Source organism: Halichoeres trimaculatus, unplaced genomic scaffold (genome assembly GCF_033239565.1).
Source record: "Halichoeres trimaculatus isolate MK-OKI-2021-1 unplaced genomic scaffold, fHalTri1.1 fHalTri1_scaffold_22, whole genome shotgun sequence".
NCBI classification, from domain to species: Eukaryota; Metazoa; Chordata; class Actinopteri; order Labriformes; family Labridae; genus Halichoeres; species Halichoeres trimaculatus.
Window position 1 is genome coordinate 9,675,811 of NW_027437200.1, and position 13,394 is coordinate 9,689,204.

General features: G+C 40.1%; 1 protein-coding gene across 1 annotated transcript in view; it reads left to right on the plus strand.

Moving 5' to 3' along the window:
• Positions 1-2,947: 2,947 nt before the first annotated feature.
• afap1 (actin filament associated protein 1) overlaps positions 2,948-13,394 on the plus strand; it is a 114,332-nt gene continuing 103,885 nt past the window's right edge. Inside the window, exon 1 of the mRNA XM_074661833.1 lies at positions 2,948-3,032. Within this exon, the coding sequence (XP_074517934.1) occupies positions 3,008-3,032 (25 nt within the window). The 5' untranslated portion in view covers positions 2,948-3,007. The remainder of the gene's footprint in view (positions 3,033-13,394) is intronic.

Here is a 13,394-nt window from a genome sequence, read left to right on the forward strand (position 1 = left end):
TTTCACACACTCTCCTGCCATGCTTTGGAAACCACAGCTCATTGTTTTTCAGATGCTCTTTTGGACTTTCGGTCTTTAAATGAACGAGCTCTCTACTCCGCATGCGCAGTACCGCGCATTCGCGTGTTCGCGCCTCAGCTTGTCAAAAAAGTCCAGCGGCGAGACTCGGGCGTTCACGCGGCGCGTGACAGGCCATTCGCGCGAGTAAATTCGCGTGTTCGCGTTTGGTGTGGCCGGGGCATTAAGCTATTTGCTCCGGTGGACCAATCAGGTTAGACTTGCTCCTGATTGGTCAAAAAAGGGAACCGCTGACATCGGCAAATCCCCAAAATCCATACAGCTCGTTTTAGGTCAGGATTTTACATTCACAAGCACTACAAATTTCACTAAAAGACTTAATAAAGTGATTTTTGCACAATATTGGACCTTAAATGCAGTGAGCAAAGTGAATGGGGTGATAGTCTGTGTAAAAGATTTCAGAGGTTGGGAAAAGTGGCAAAAAAAAACAAAACAAAAACAAAAAAAAAACACCGTATGTCCTTTTAGAACTCTTGGGCACCCTTAGACAACTGAAGGTAGGTCAAAGGCATTCAATGTGCAATCAACCCTTTCTTAAAGAAGTAAACAAGAAACTCTACTCTATGTCATAGCCAGTCTCAGGTAAACAGGTAAACAATATGCTGCATTTATGTGTTGTGATGTAACTAAGCTCCCAAGTTACTGCTTTGGTTGACTCAGGGTTCTAAGCTATGAAGAAATTTCCAATGAAAGTGATGCAACTCAAGGTTACATCTCTTTAAACGCCTTCAGAGTTTCATTTTGTTAGCAGAAAATCTGCAGTTAGTGCTTTTTATTCTGCAGGTGAAGACAAGAGAGATAAACCACAAATTAATGACGACGTGATTGTTGTCTGTTGGTGCCTGTTCCCTCTCATGCTGACATTCACAGGTTTAGCCATCAGTCCAAGTTTCTGTGTTCACCTTCTTATGGGTTTACAAAAACCACTGGGGTTCTCTTTGGTGTCAGTTTTTCTCAGTCAAGCTGTTTGGATGCAGAAGCACCCTTCGGAGTGATGCTAATGTATGATTTTCAACACTCCTTCAGCTAGTAGTAGTACACAGGCACACGTTTTTTTACAGCAACAGTAAATCATTCCCCTACAGGTTCATGAAACACATGGTCCCAAGGTATTGGTTTGAAGTACCCTGTTGGATTGATATTTCTTTCATGTAGTTCATTAAGCCTGTTGGGCTTTAAGATAGGACGTTCAGGCTTTCTTTGTAAAAAGTACCTTGAAGCATGTGTTTTAGGGTACCTATTACAAAACCAGCCTGGAGTTCGCTGTCTTGCACCAATGACTAAGATGACTTTTATCAGTGGTATCATCTGGTGTAATGCTCCTCATGTCTCTGTTTGAGATGCCAATTTATTGATTTGCTCAACTGCAAATTGTTTTATAGCCTCTTTGGTGCCTCTGAATGTCTGTGTTGAGGTACCTTATGGGAACTATTTCCTGCCCCTTTCTGCTGCAAAGCATTTGTGACCAAATCTTTCAAAGACTGATGTACGTTAGGGTTTGATGTTAAAGACTGTTTGTTCTATTTGTAGTGTCTGACCTCAGAGCTGAAGATAACGCCGATGAATTTAATCGAGGTGGTTACTGGACTCCATATGCACCCCATTTTAAACCTCAAAGAATGACGCATCCCTCCGGTTTTATTTCATCACATGTGGGGAGTTAGTTATCAGATATCAGTTTCATCAAAGAACAGAGATAAAAACCATCATCCATTGAGCTAAGCATGAAGCCACAGCGTGCGTGAAGCCAACTTTGGGTGGAGGAGAAGAAAAGCAGTGTGTCATCTGATCTGTGAGAGCAAACAGGCCTCTGACCCAGAGAAAACAACTCTGAACACTTTCTCAAATACTCAGTCTGTGCTGTGAGGTTCACACTGAGGAACAATATTTATCTCCATTCTGGTTGCTCTTTTTTGAAAACTTGCAAAGAAATAATCTGTAATGAATGTTAAATAATTCAGTCTGAATCCCTAAAGTGGTGTTCTGCTAAGAAAGTGCTGAACCAGCATTCCTAAAAATGTATCACTCGTGATTTTGTCTCCTTCATTTCCATCTTAATGAGTCCTTCTTTATAATTTCCTTCTGTCTAATCCTTTTAAAAGTTAATTTTCCTTAAATATTTAACGTTTTATTTGATTAAATCCAGACTAGATGCTCTGTGTCCTGAGGGGGGCTGCAGGAGTCTCCACTTCAACAAGAGGTTAAGCTTTTTCCTGATTCATAATTTAATTCTGTTGATTTTGAAGACAGTGAACAATGCGTGCAGGTTTTTTTTTTTTAATATTTATTTATTTATTTATTTAGATTTATATGATTAAAGTGTGTGAATGGTGCCATATAAAACTGCATCGCCTCTGTCTATTGTTTTATATATATACATATATATATATATATATATATATATATATATATATACATATATATATATATATATATATATATATATATATATATGGTCGTAATCTGATTTTAATAATAACTTTAAACTGTAAACTAACAAAAAGTTAAAAACCCTCAAAGAGAAAATTTAGCATTTTTTAACTATTTTGTTTTAGTTTGCTGGTGGATCATCCAATGAAAGGAAAATACAAATGATGAATGATTAGGAATCCTTTGTTTATGATTATTTTTATTTATTTATTTTTATTTCTTATTTTTTCAATTTGGAGAACTTGACAAGCTCAATCTTGCAGACATTTGGGCACAACAGCCAATTATAAGACAGCATCATTCAGGAAGCCAAATCCAACATTTCCTCCTTTCATTTCTTTTCCCACATGGCTAAAACCAGACGTGACCCGCCCTCTTGTAGCGGAGAGCCCTCTGATTGGCTGTCGCGCCTGTCAATCAGTCGCTGCTGGGGGTTTTGAACAGACACACCCGCCCTGTCTCTATTGTCACCGGTCCGGGAGAAACGTTTCTTTTACACATGGAGAAAGAGAAAAACGACAAAGGTAAGCTGCTCTGGTGTGTTCAGACTCTCGTTACCCGCTGACTTTCATTCACCGGTTTGTTTTCTATTGTTTGTTGTTCGCTTTGTTTGTTGACACGAGCTGACTGCTTCGGGAGCGCTTCCTGTATGATGGAAGAGGATGGACGTTTCTTCCTCATGGCCTATCTAATTGCTTGTGCGATTTCTTGCTCAGTTGAGTCCTAAAATCTCTGCAGAAAGATGTATTGAAGACTTGAAGTGTTTGTCAGTCGCCTAAGTGTACTTCGGTACCTTAATGAGTCCCATTAATGACGATTTATTTTATAAATGGACCATTTAAGGATACTTTTGGTATTTATTGGTGAATGTATAGTTAAAATCTTGTCTCTCGTGGCATTTCTTGTTGTCACTGTAAAACCTCCACTCTGCTTTGTAGGTTTACTGTTGGGTTTTAACTACATCCTTTTAATTCTTTTTTTTTTTATTTCTGGCATTCTATTTTTTGTGATGACAACTGTGATATAAAGGATTTTACATGTGCCTCTGACTCCTAGTTGTACTGTTCTCCTGTAGTGCCGATAATACTCTAAAATATAAAATACAGGAGCATCAGTGTTGTGAATGGGACTGTAAGATGTACAAAAGGACCATGTGCCAGAGGAGGAGAGGGCAGCAGGAAGCAGAAGAGGAGGGAGGAGTGTGATGAATTGTCTGACTGAAGGCTGTGAGGTGCCCCAGGCCGGGGGCTGCAGGCTGCTCCCAGCATCCCCCGTAGGAGGGGGGAGGATGGGGAAGGCCAGCTGGGATCCTGGATCTCAGTCAGCTCCCCTTGTGATGACCTCCAGACGACAGCTTCAGGGTCTTCCACTGAGGAGAAGAGGGCGAGTTAGCAGCTGATGATCCATTTTAGTCATATTTATTTCATCATATTGAATACTGGTTGAACATACAGGAAATAAGACAGCCAGAAGTCGTTAACTAGGTTTCATCAAGATTCTTCCAGATCTGTTTATCCTGCATCAATTAAGAAAATGTTGACTCCTGAATTTCAAGGATATTAACCAGTTTGTTGTTACCTTTGAAGTGGAGCCACAGGCGTCCGCTGATCTACCCCCCTAAATGCTCCCTGATTTCATGCAACAGACTGTGGATGCCTGGATAGATGGGGGGGCGGTCTCCAGCATTTCAGTGATGTGGGACAAATCCAATTAATGAAGTACAATAGCACAACAGGAGAGACAAAGTGTGAGGTTTGGACCAATTAGGCTGGAACAGTTGATGGAATAAAACAACAAGACGCCAGGAGCCACTTCCAGCAAAGAATTACCCACCATCAGGAGCTGGTGAATTAAATACACGCACAGTTTGGCTCGCCTGGAGCATTTTGTCTCTTTTTAAACCGTCTGTTTTCAAGTGTATGTGGAAGTACAGTGCTGTATTGTCTGCTTGCTGCAGGCAATTTTTTTTCTACTTACATTCCCTCATTCCCAGATCATTTGCAACATTGCAAGTGAGCTGAAACACATTTTTCAGATGTTGTATCAAAAAATGAAGGAAAAAAAAGGAACTGCTGCTGATGTTAGTACTAAGAATAGGGCATCATAACTGTGCGATTGTTATTTAATTTCAGACATGGCGGCAAAGTTCTCCAGCTCTGTAAAGCTTGCTCCAGTTTTGCATTAATTGGTAAATGAAAGTGGTGATAAATCTTGTCCATGTTTGTGATGAAGGATTAAATAAGCGATTTGAGTGTTGAGTCACCTTTCAAAGTTAATTATACAGGAATACAACACTTTTTAATATCAGAAATGACATTGGATACAATCAGGGTAAGCCCTGAATATTTACCAGGCCTGGCCACTCCTACAAAAGTCAGTACCCCAGTTTAAAGTTCTGTCAGTTTGTGAATGAGTCTATCTATTTTTGGATCCTTTGAGCAGATTTGGCAGGTGCAAAAGTGATGCATTTTTTTTACAAAAAGGACCTCCGTTTTTTCTATAGCTGGCTCAGAATCCTGGGACTAATTCTACTATTCTTTCTTCAATGTGGCCCTTATTCTATGACATTCATGAATGATTGGATCATTAGATCTTTATTTGAGGTCTAAGGACTCAAAGAAATCTTGTTTGTGCCACTGACCAGCTCAGATTGTTGTCTGAATGAAATTAAATGTCTGACTGAAATACCTACGTAAAGTTTTGGCCTTGCTCCGGCACATCACATGAACTTGCAGCTGTAGTCTTGGGTAATTGTGTCCTGTTAACGTATGTCAACTAAATGTTTTTGTTTTTGTCACTGTCATGCTCAGATTGACACTATTGAGGGTCTTACAGCTTTACGGACAAAAAAAAGAATTTAACTTGCAGAATTTCAGGGTTCCTGGTCTTTCTCTGACTTAATCACTGAGTTTTTTCTTCTCTCATTGTAATATTTTGTGTCTAAATGTTAAGCTACCATCTAACATACAAATAGAAAAACAAGCAAAGATACCAGCAGATCAGATCAGATCAGAGTCCCCTGTTTATTGCTTGGTGAAGTATTTGTTCCTGTTGATGGAGTCTTGAGGCTTTGAAGAACAGGACATAGGAACTGTCCTGCTGTAAAAGCATCTCCAAAACAAAGTTATTCTGAGTGGTATTTCCTTCGATTTTAACAGGGATAGCAAGAAAGATGTGATTGCTTCCTGGGTTTTGTTATTTGAAAGTTCAGGGGTCACATTTCATGATTACTTGATACTCTGCGCTACATTTTACAGAGCTTACATAAGCCATCAGGGACCTTTCTGGGACCTAATGCTCTTAATATCACTTTGTTTATATCTCATTGTCTCCACTTCCCTCACCTCCACAGACCCGATTCAGAGCTGAATTACATTTCCAAGAATTCTTCATCCACTCTCAGCCTCTGTCTTGATTTTCACCCCGTGTTAGACATGTCTGAGTGTGGGCGTACGTGTGGCCTCAGGCTCGGCATTTCCTCGGTTGCTTGGAAGTTCAGGCCAGCTTCACCACAGCCGGTCTCCACGTAACAATGGACAATAGCCGGCAGATAAATTGTATACATCCTGCTGGTTTGAGGAGAGGCTGGAGCTGTGAGCCATCAGTGTGACCTGCAGACACAGAGGAGAAAGAGCAGAGACATAGCGTAAACACAGAGGCTTACCCTGAGGTTTATGTGAAGGCTGATGGTTTATTTTACATCCAGAGCAGGAATGAAATGAGATTAGAAACACGCTCTGCTGAACATTGTGCACACATTCTGTGACCATGGTTGAATAATTTCTGGAAACAATGGAAACTTTTCCTCTTCCTTCTCTTGAACTTTAGACATCTGGCTCCAAACTAAACCAGAAATGGTGACCTCATGGTTAGTGTTGATGTGATGGCAGGAAAACCTTCAGGTTGCACCTCATGCCCGTTTTATAAAAGACATTTTTATGTGTGAGACTTGTCATGGTGGACAAGCTGTTTGTGGAGTTGATGGTGATCCAGGTGATCCAGAGAACAGCTTTGTTGCTTTTTCATCATTATTTATGTTTAGCTATCTGTGTGCATGTTACACCAGTCAAGTTATCCAGTAGTTTTGCTCCTTTTTTGGAAAACATGCAAACACAGGGAACCCAATCGCGCAGATGTTTGTCAATCACAAAATCAGTATTAAGAAAATAAGAGGAGCACACACTTTGTCATATTACACCTCCACCTTCTCCACCACCTCCTGCTCCCAAGGTTTAAACCCCAGACTTGCTGTTTGTTGTAAAATCATCAACTCAACATTAAGTGAGTGGAATAAAAAATTTAAATGTTAAGAATTGTGCTAGCAAAAAATTCACAATTTTGTTTGGTAAAAAAACGGAAGTCCAACCGGTGGCCTTTTGCAGCACGTCACTTCTAAGGGACAACCTCCAGTCTATAAACGTGAAGCCTATGCAAAAGTGTAACAAAAAAAAAAAACTGCAGTTCCTAGAGTGTCCACCTGAGGCTGTCTGCAGAAACACCACACAACACACCCATTGAAAAAACTGATCTTTACAGCAGAAATAAACATGTTTACAGCCTGGTTAAAAAAAAAATATTTTGGTCTGAATAAATAATTTCTCTGCACAGACTGACCAAGGGCTGGATACTTTTAAATTTTCTACTTTGAAGTTATTAAACTTATGAACTTTGCCCATATAAGTGCATAGCTGACTTTACTGACAGCTGGTCACCCAGTAGCTGTGTCATAGATTGTATAAATGGACGTAGTCCTCCCGATGTCACCCATCTGTTTCTGAAACGTACTTTTGAAGCACATCAGCTGTAGCGGCCATATTGGAAGTGACAGGGGCTTCATTTATAGCTATAGGGCGCCCCTCAGTCACGTGACATGAGCGCTGCCTCTGATTGGGCAAGCTCATGATCTGAATATCCTCTAAACTGCCAAGTTATAAAAAAATTTTTTACCCCCGTACAGTGTGTGCCAATAGTGAAACTAGTGATTCAGACAGAAGATGTTTTTTGAAGCAGGCTGTAAATAGGTTAATTTCTGCTTTGAAAACGGCTTTTTTTTGGCTTGGTGTGTATGTGACTTCCAGTACTTCCGGAGCCAGCCTCAAGTGGACACTCGAGAAACAGCAGATTTTAGCACTTCTGCATTTTCTCATATTCTTCAACTGTAGGTTGAACTGTCTGCAAAGAGGCCCCTGTCACTGATGGGCTTGAAAACTATGTATCAGAAACAAATGGGTGATGTCAAAGAGGCTGTCCATGCATTATACAGTAAGGTTATTCCCCACCCCCTTTCTTAGTTTCCAACTTTATCAACTGTCTCATCCTCCTAATAAAAGCTAGAAATAAAAAAAACTCCCTGGAGAAGATTTTTCCTTTTCTTGAACTTTAGCATTAGCATGCTGCCTGTGTTCTCGGGATGAAGTACATCTGCAATGAGCAATGAAGGGTGTTGATATATGATAGGAAGATTTAGCATCTGTGTTGTTCTCATTTACAAAGAGTTTTTCATCTATTTTCCATACCATTATTTGATCCATGTTATGTGTTTAAAATGAAGTCACAAAGCATTTTCAGCTCTAAATTCTTATATATTTGAATGCCTCCCTCATGCATTTAAACCGACCTAACGGTTACCAGCGTCTTCTGATTGGACCAATGTTTGCATGCTGAGTGTGAATAAATACACCCCAAAATATGATAGAATAAAATCCTTTTAAAAGCAATTTCAATGTGCATCGTTTACAAGAGAAACATATCATTTCTATTTTTCTACATTTGCTTCATGTGCAGTACATGAGCTCTTTACACCGCATGTTTTCTGAGCAGCTGGCTCTTTTCTTCTCAGTCTGTCAATACTCACTGATGACATCATCTGTGTGTGTGTGTGTGTGTGTGTGTGTGTGTGTGTGTGTGTGTGTGTGTGTGTGTGTGTGTGTGTGTGTGTGTGTGTGTGTGTTACTGTGTGTGTTACTGTGTGTGTCTGTGTGTGTGTCTGTGATGTCACCAGTTTCTGTATATCTCTCTATTCATCAGTATTAGTAGATTAGTATATAGCTCAGCTGGAAACGTTGAGGTTATATTTGACACATTTTTATAAAATACTCTTCAGGTGTTTTGATCAAAGTATGAAAATAAACATAAGGTCTGATTTCACCTGAATGCTGAGCTGATGTGTCCCTCTTCATCCTCTCCCTTCCTTTGTTCTTCTTACCTTCTACTTTTGTCTGCTCCTCCTCCTCCTCCTTCTCTGTCTTCCCTTGTTTCTCCTCTCCAGATTTCTTTTGTCTCCTTTATTCCTCTTCCCTCCCCTCCCTCTTACAGTATCTGTATCCCTCTGAGCCGTGCCGAGCTTCAGGCCAACATTCCCAGCCTACTGTCTGCCCCTCTTTCTTTTCTCTCCCTCTGTGAGCAGAGCTTTCTCTACCATCTCAGGTCCAGGTGTTTGCCTGCAGGTGAGGACTCTGGCCTCATGCTCAGAAGTCATAAAGAAGAAATGTGGTGAAATATTTGGTCTGGGGCATGTGTGTGTGTAAATGTACACCACACTGCTTGTGTGTACGTGTATGTGTGTACATGTGAGTGCGTGTAGAGCCAGAATGATCTAATGTTTTCAAGACTAAAATTGACACTACTTTCAGAAAGGAAAATGGATCCATAAGCTGCACAAAAATATTCCCTTTTCACACCAAGCAGCAACCTCTGGTCTAAGAAAATTAGACAATGTAGAAGTGCTAAAATCTGCTGTTTCTTGAGTGTTCGCTTGAGGCTGGCTCCGGAAGTAGCAGAAGTTACATACACACCAAGAAAAAGAAGCTGTTTTCAAAGCAGAAATTAACCTATTTCCAGCCTAATTTAAAAAAACGTCTCCTGTCTGAGTTGCTAATTTTACTATCGGCGCACGCTGTACGGGGGGATATAGAAGATATTAAGATTGCAAGCCTGCCGAATCAAAGGCACAGCTCAGGGTCACATGATGGGTGGAATAGGGCAAATACAACTGTGTGAACCAGAAAGAACCAGGTCAGTTTTTCACATTTCAAAGAGTGTGTGTAGTATCTGGTCACGTCCCTGCTGTGTCTCACTGCCAAACAGATGATTCTTTGGATGCAATGATTTATTGCAGTAAGACTTTGTTATCTCACCCTGGCATCAAACACAGGGATGAATAACTGTAAATACAGGTGGCTGTCCAACCTCGAGGTCAAAAAGAAACCAGTGAAAGCTCAGTGTCTCCTTTAAATACAGGTAAGAAAGTTTGAGTAAATAATAGCTACAGCCCAGTCAGACTGAAAGACTCAGTAATAAGACTTTAAGGCTCCATAATAAGTTAAAAATAGTGTTCTGCCCTGAGCAGAGTGCAGGATGATTTAGTAAAGCCTGTCTGTGTCTGTCCCTGTCTGTCTCTCTCTGCCTGTCTGTTCTTGTGAGCAGACAGAGACGCATGGTTTCAATGCTTGAGTAACCAAAGCGAGGTGCTGAACTTCAAGTCGGGACAAGGCCGGTTTCAGCAGCTCAGGGTTAATGTGTTTGGATAGTTTAGCTTCTGTCAGTACAAGTTCATCAAACAATGTCTCCTTTCTTCACCTCAGAGCCTGACTCTGTCTCTCACAGGTCACCTGAGAGTCCTGTCCCCAAACTGAGACTTCTTACACAACAGAAACAGACTACGATCATTCTTACAGTGAAGAAGAAATTACTTTCAGTCCCTGATGATGGTACGATACAGCATTGAAAACATAACATGTTTGGATCCTTCTGTATTAACGAAGATTGCAAGCCGCTTCCTAATTTGAAGTTTTAGGTTGTTTATGAAGATTTTCAAAGTATTTATTGGGGAAAGATGAGAGTCTTGAATGTTGAGCCATTCATTTAAACTTTGACATTCTCAGTTTTAGTGAATCATCAGGACTGTGTTTGTTGTCTGTGTTGATGCAATGACTGAGCTGGATTTTTAACCTGGTTCCCATCACCTGTGTTTTCACTGGACTGACTCATAGCAGACTAAAAGTTTGAGAAACTTCTGACTAATCCAGCGTTAAGAAACCACATACTTCTCCTCAAATCCAATCTTTTTTTCAATGAACGTGGCTAATCTAAACCCACTGCAGCTTTGGTTTAGTTATCTGAACTCATAATCTTGATAGATTGTCACTGTAGCGTCCTGGATTATTTAGAGATGCTCATAACAAGGTCAGATTGAGTTGGCATCAACTGGTGGTACTTTTGTCTGAAACATATATAAATGTAGAGAGGTATCATGAAATCATCTGTGTGCAACATCAGCCCTTAAAGGTATGGATCAAATGTAGCATATGATATCTGTAAGTATGCAGGAAAATACAGTCTAAATTTATTTTATTAATCAGTGGGTTTCAGGTCAATTTCCTCGCAAACAATTGCAAACTGCAACAGCTACGATGGATTTCTCCACCAGTTATCCACCTTTTTAAAAAATATTTCCAGTGTCACAGGATAACGGATGACCACCATCATCCACGTTCCAGCGACAAGGTGCTCAAAGAATTTAATCTAGATCAAAATGATCCAAATTTGGAAATCCCATTTCTTGCATTCATCCAGGATCAGGTAATCAATCTCAGTTTTATGCTGGTTTTTCAAAGCAAACTTGGATTGGATTATCCTGATCCAGACAGTTTTCAAGATTATCAAATCCGGATTACCATTGCTCTAAATGGGACAATATATCATAATGTGGGCTACCAGCTCTATAAAGAACAACAGGTAAAAGAGCCAACATGGGGTTATTGTAGGTATTTTTTTATTTTGAGAAAAAAGAGCAATAACATAAACATCCTTTTATTTATAATTTTTTTTATAACCCCTCATCTGAGCCACAACAAATTGATAACATATATGTTAAAAAATACAAAGTGAATATTATGAAAACATCTGAAATTTTTTTTTTCTTTTTTTTTTTTTCTTTTTTTAAGAGGCTACATATCCAGTAGTTTGCAAAATGAAAAAAGATGGTCTTGGTTCTTCTTCATCTGTGAAGGAAAGGAGGCAGATCTGAAGTTTTTCTCTGGTTTGCTGCAGTTTGTTCAACTTGATGTTGTTCCTCTGTCAGGAGCATCTGAGCTTCTGCTTTTTCAGTTTCTCTTCATTTTTACTTTACTGTACTGAAAGGCTTCATTGGTAGGCCAAGTTAACTTTATCTACTTTTTCACAGTAATGGTTAAACAAATCAAGTGCCAAATACAAATAAAAATATCGCCACTAAATTCTACAAATGTTTAATTATTTGACCAATTTCCAATCCAATCCAATCCAACCCTCTGTTGGGATCAGAATAATCCTGTTTTTTTTTTATTATTTTTTTTTTTTGGGGGGGGGGGGGGGGGGGGGGGGGGGGGGGGGTGTCGGAGTAATCCAGATCCTACTGAAAATTTTTCAAGAACACAAATTCGAGGTTTGATCCAGATTAAAACTAGGATTAGTTTACGTGATCTAGTCTGATTTTGAATTCCTTCTTTCCCTTTTGAAAAACCCATTTTCAGAATATAATCCATTCCCATAACTAAGATCCAATTGGATTAGCTTTGAACAGCAGGCCTCGAGTGTCAGAAATGATTTAGGGAAAAAAGTTGTATTTGTCAATGGAGATGTTAAAGACAGCCAATGGAAACAGACTTCACCTTTAAAACAGGACAGGTCATTTTAAAACATCCATTTAAACCTCACTCCTCACTTGTACCATGAGGAGCTGATTATGAAATCAAATCCCAGGAGTGAGGAGTGCTCTGTGTCCTGTCTTCAGGTTGGACAGTAATGATCCATCCGCTGTGAATGTTTCTCAGTTTGAAGATGTTTGTGCTGCAGGAAGGAAGTTCTCCAAAGTGTGAGCGAGCGGTTTGACGCTAACAACAGGCTGTCAGCAGATCCAGAAAGACCCCCTAACATGTTTCTGACACTTCGGCGCAGACGCTCTGTGAGTCAGGACGGCTGAGTTTGGGCTGTGAGGAGGTGTGAGATGTTTGGCTACAAGAACACTCAACACCACTTCAACACACACATGCACACACATATTTATCATTCTTTAAACCGTGTCCAAGGAACACATCCATTCTTCAAATGTGTGGTATACAAATACACACGATATAATCAGTTCAGTTCTTCTCATGCCAAACTTCAAAGGTGGATCCACTGATCCAAAAACTGATCCACTGATCTCATACATCTCATCCCATATGGAAGTGATTTATAGTTTGGGATGAGGCGATGGAGATAGAGGAATAAAAGAGTGGTGTATGGTTAGCGCCTGAGCCACATCTAAAGCAGAGGAAAGTGGTGTGGCTTGGCTTCAGTCCAACATTGATGCATTTAAAGAGAAGAGGATGGAGTTTAAATCTCACTTACCTTCAGGGAGCAGTGTAATGCGTGTTTTCAGGGTGGAGTTCATCCCAACGAGGAGCACAGCTCCCGTTAAAAGCTAGCTGCGCAGCGCTAAATGGTTCACAGATGCCAAGCTCAGCTGAAGATGCTGTGTTTGGAGGATGTTTCACTCACTCTGCTGAAGCTCCAGATCCAGAAAACAAAGATTGTGTTGATTTAGAAGATGATTGGAACATCATATTTCTAATTTATCATATTGAATCAGTCAGCAGCTGTTTGAAAGGCTGTCTGTGTGACCACAGGCCCACCCTGTCACCCATCTGACACACTGACTCACCAACGACTCTGATCTGAATCCAGAGAGTCAGTCTCTGTAAGTGCGTCAGGGTTTCCCTTCTCTTGCAGGTCAGCAAGTTCAGGAAAAGTTATAACTTAATAATGAAGCTTTGTTGTTTTTATGGATGATAAATTTGAGGGGAAAATGTTGCATTGCCCACATCTGGATCGAATGTTTTAACTTGTTGCATTATACTGCACAG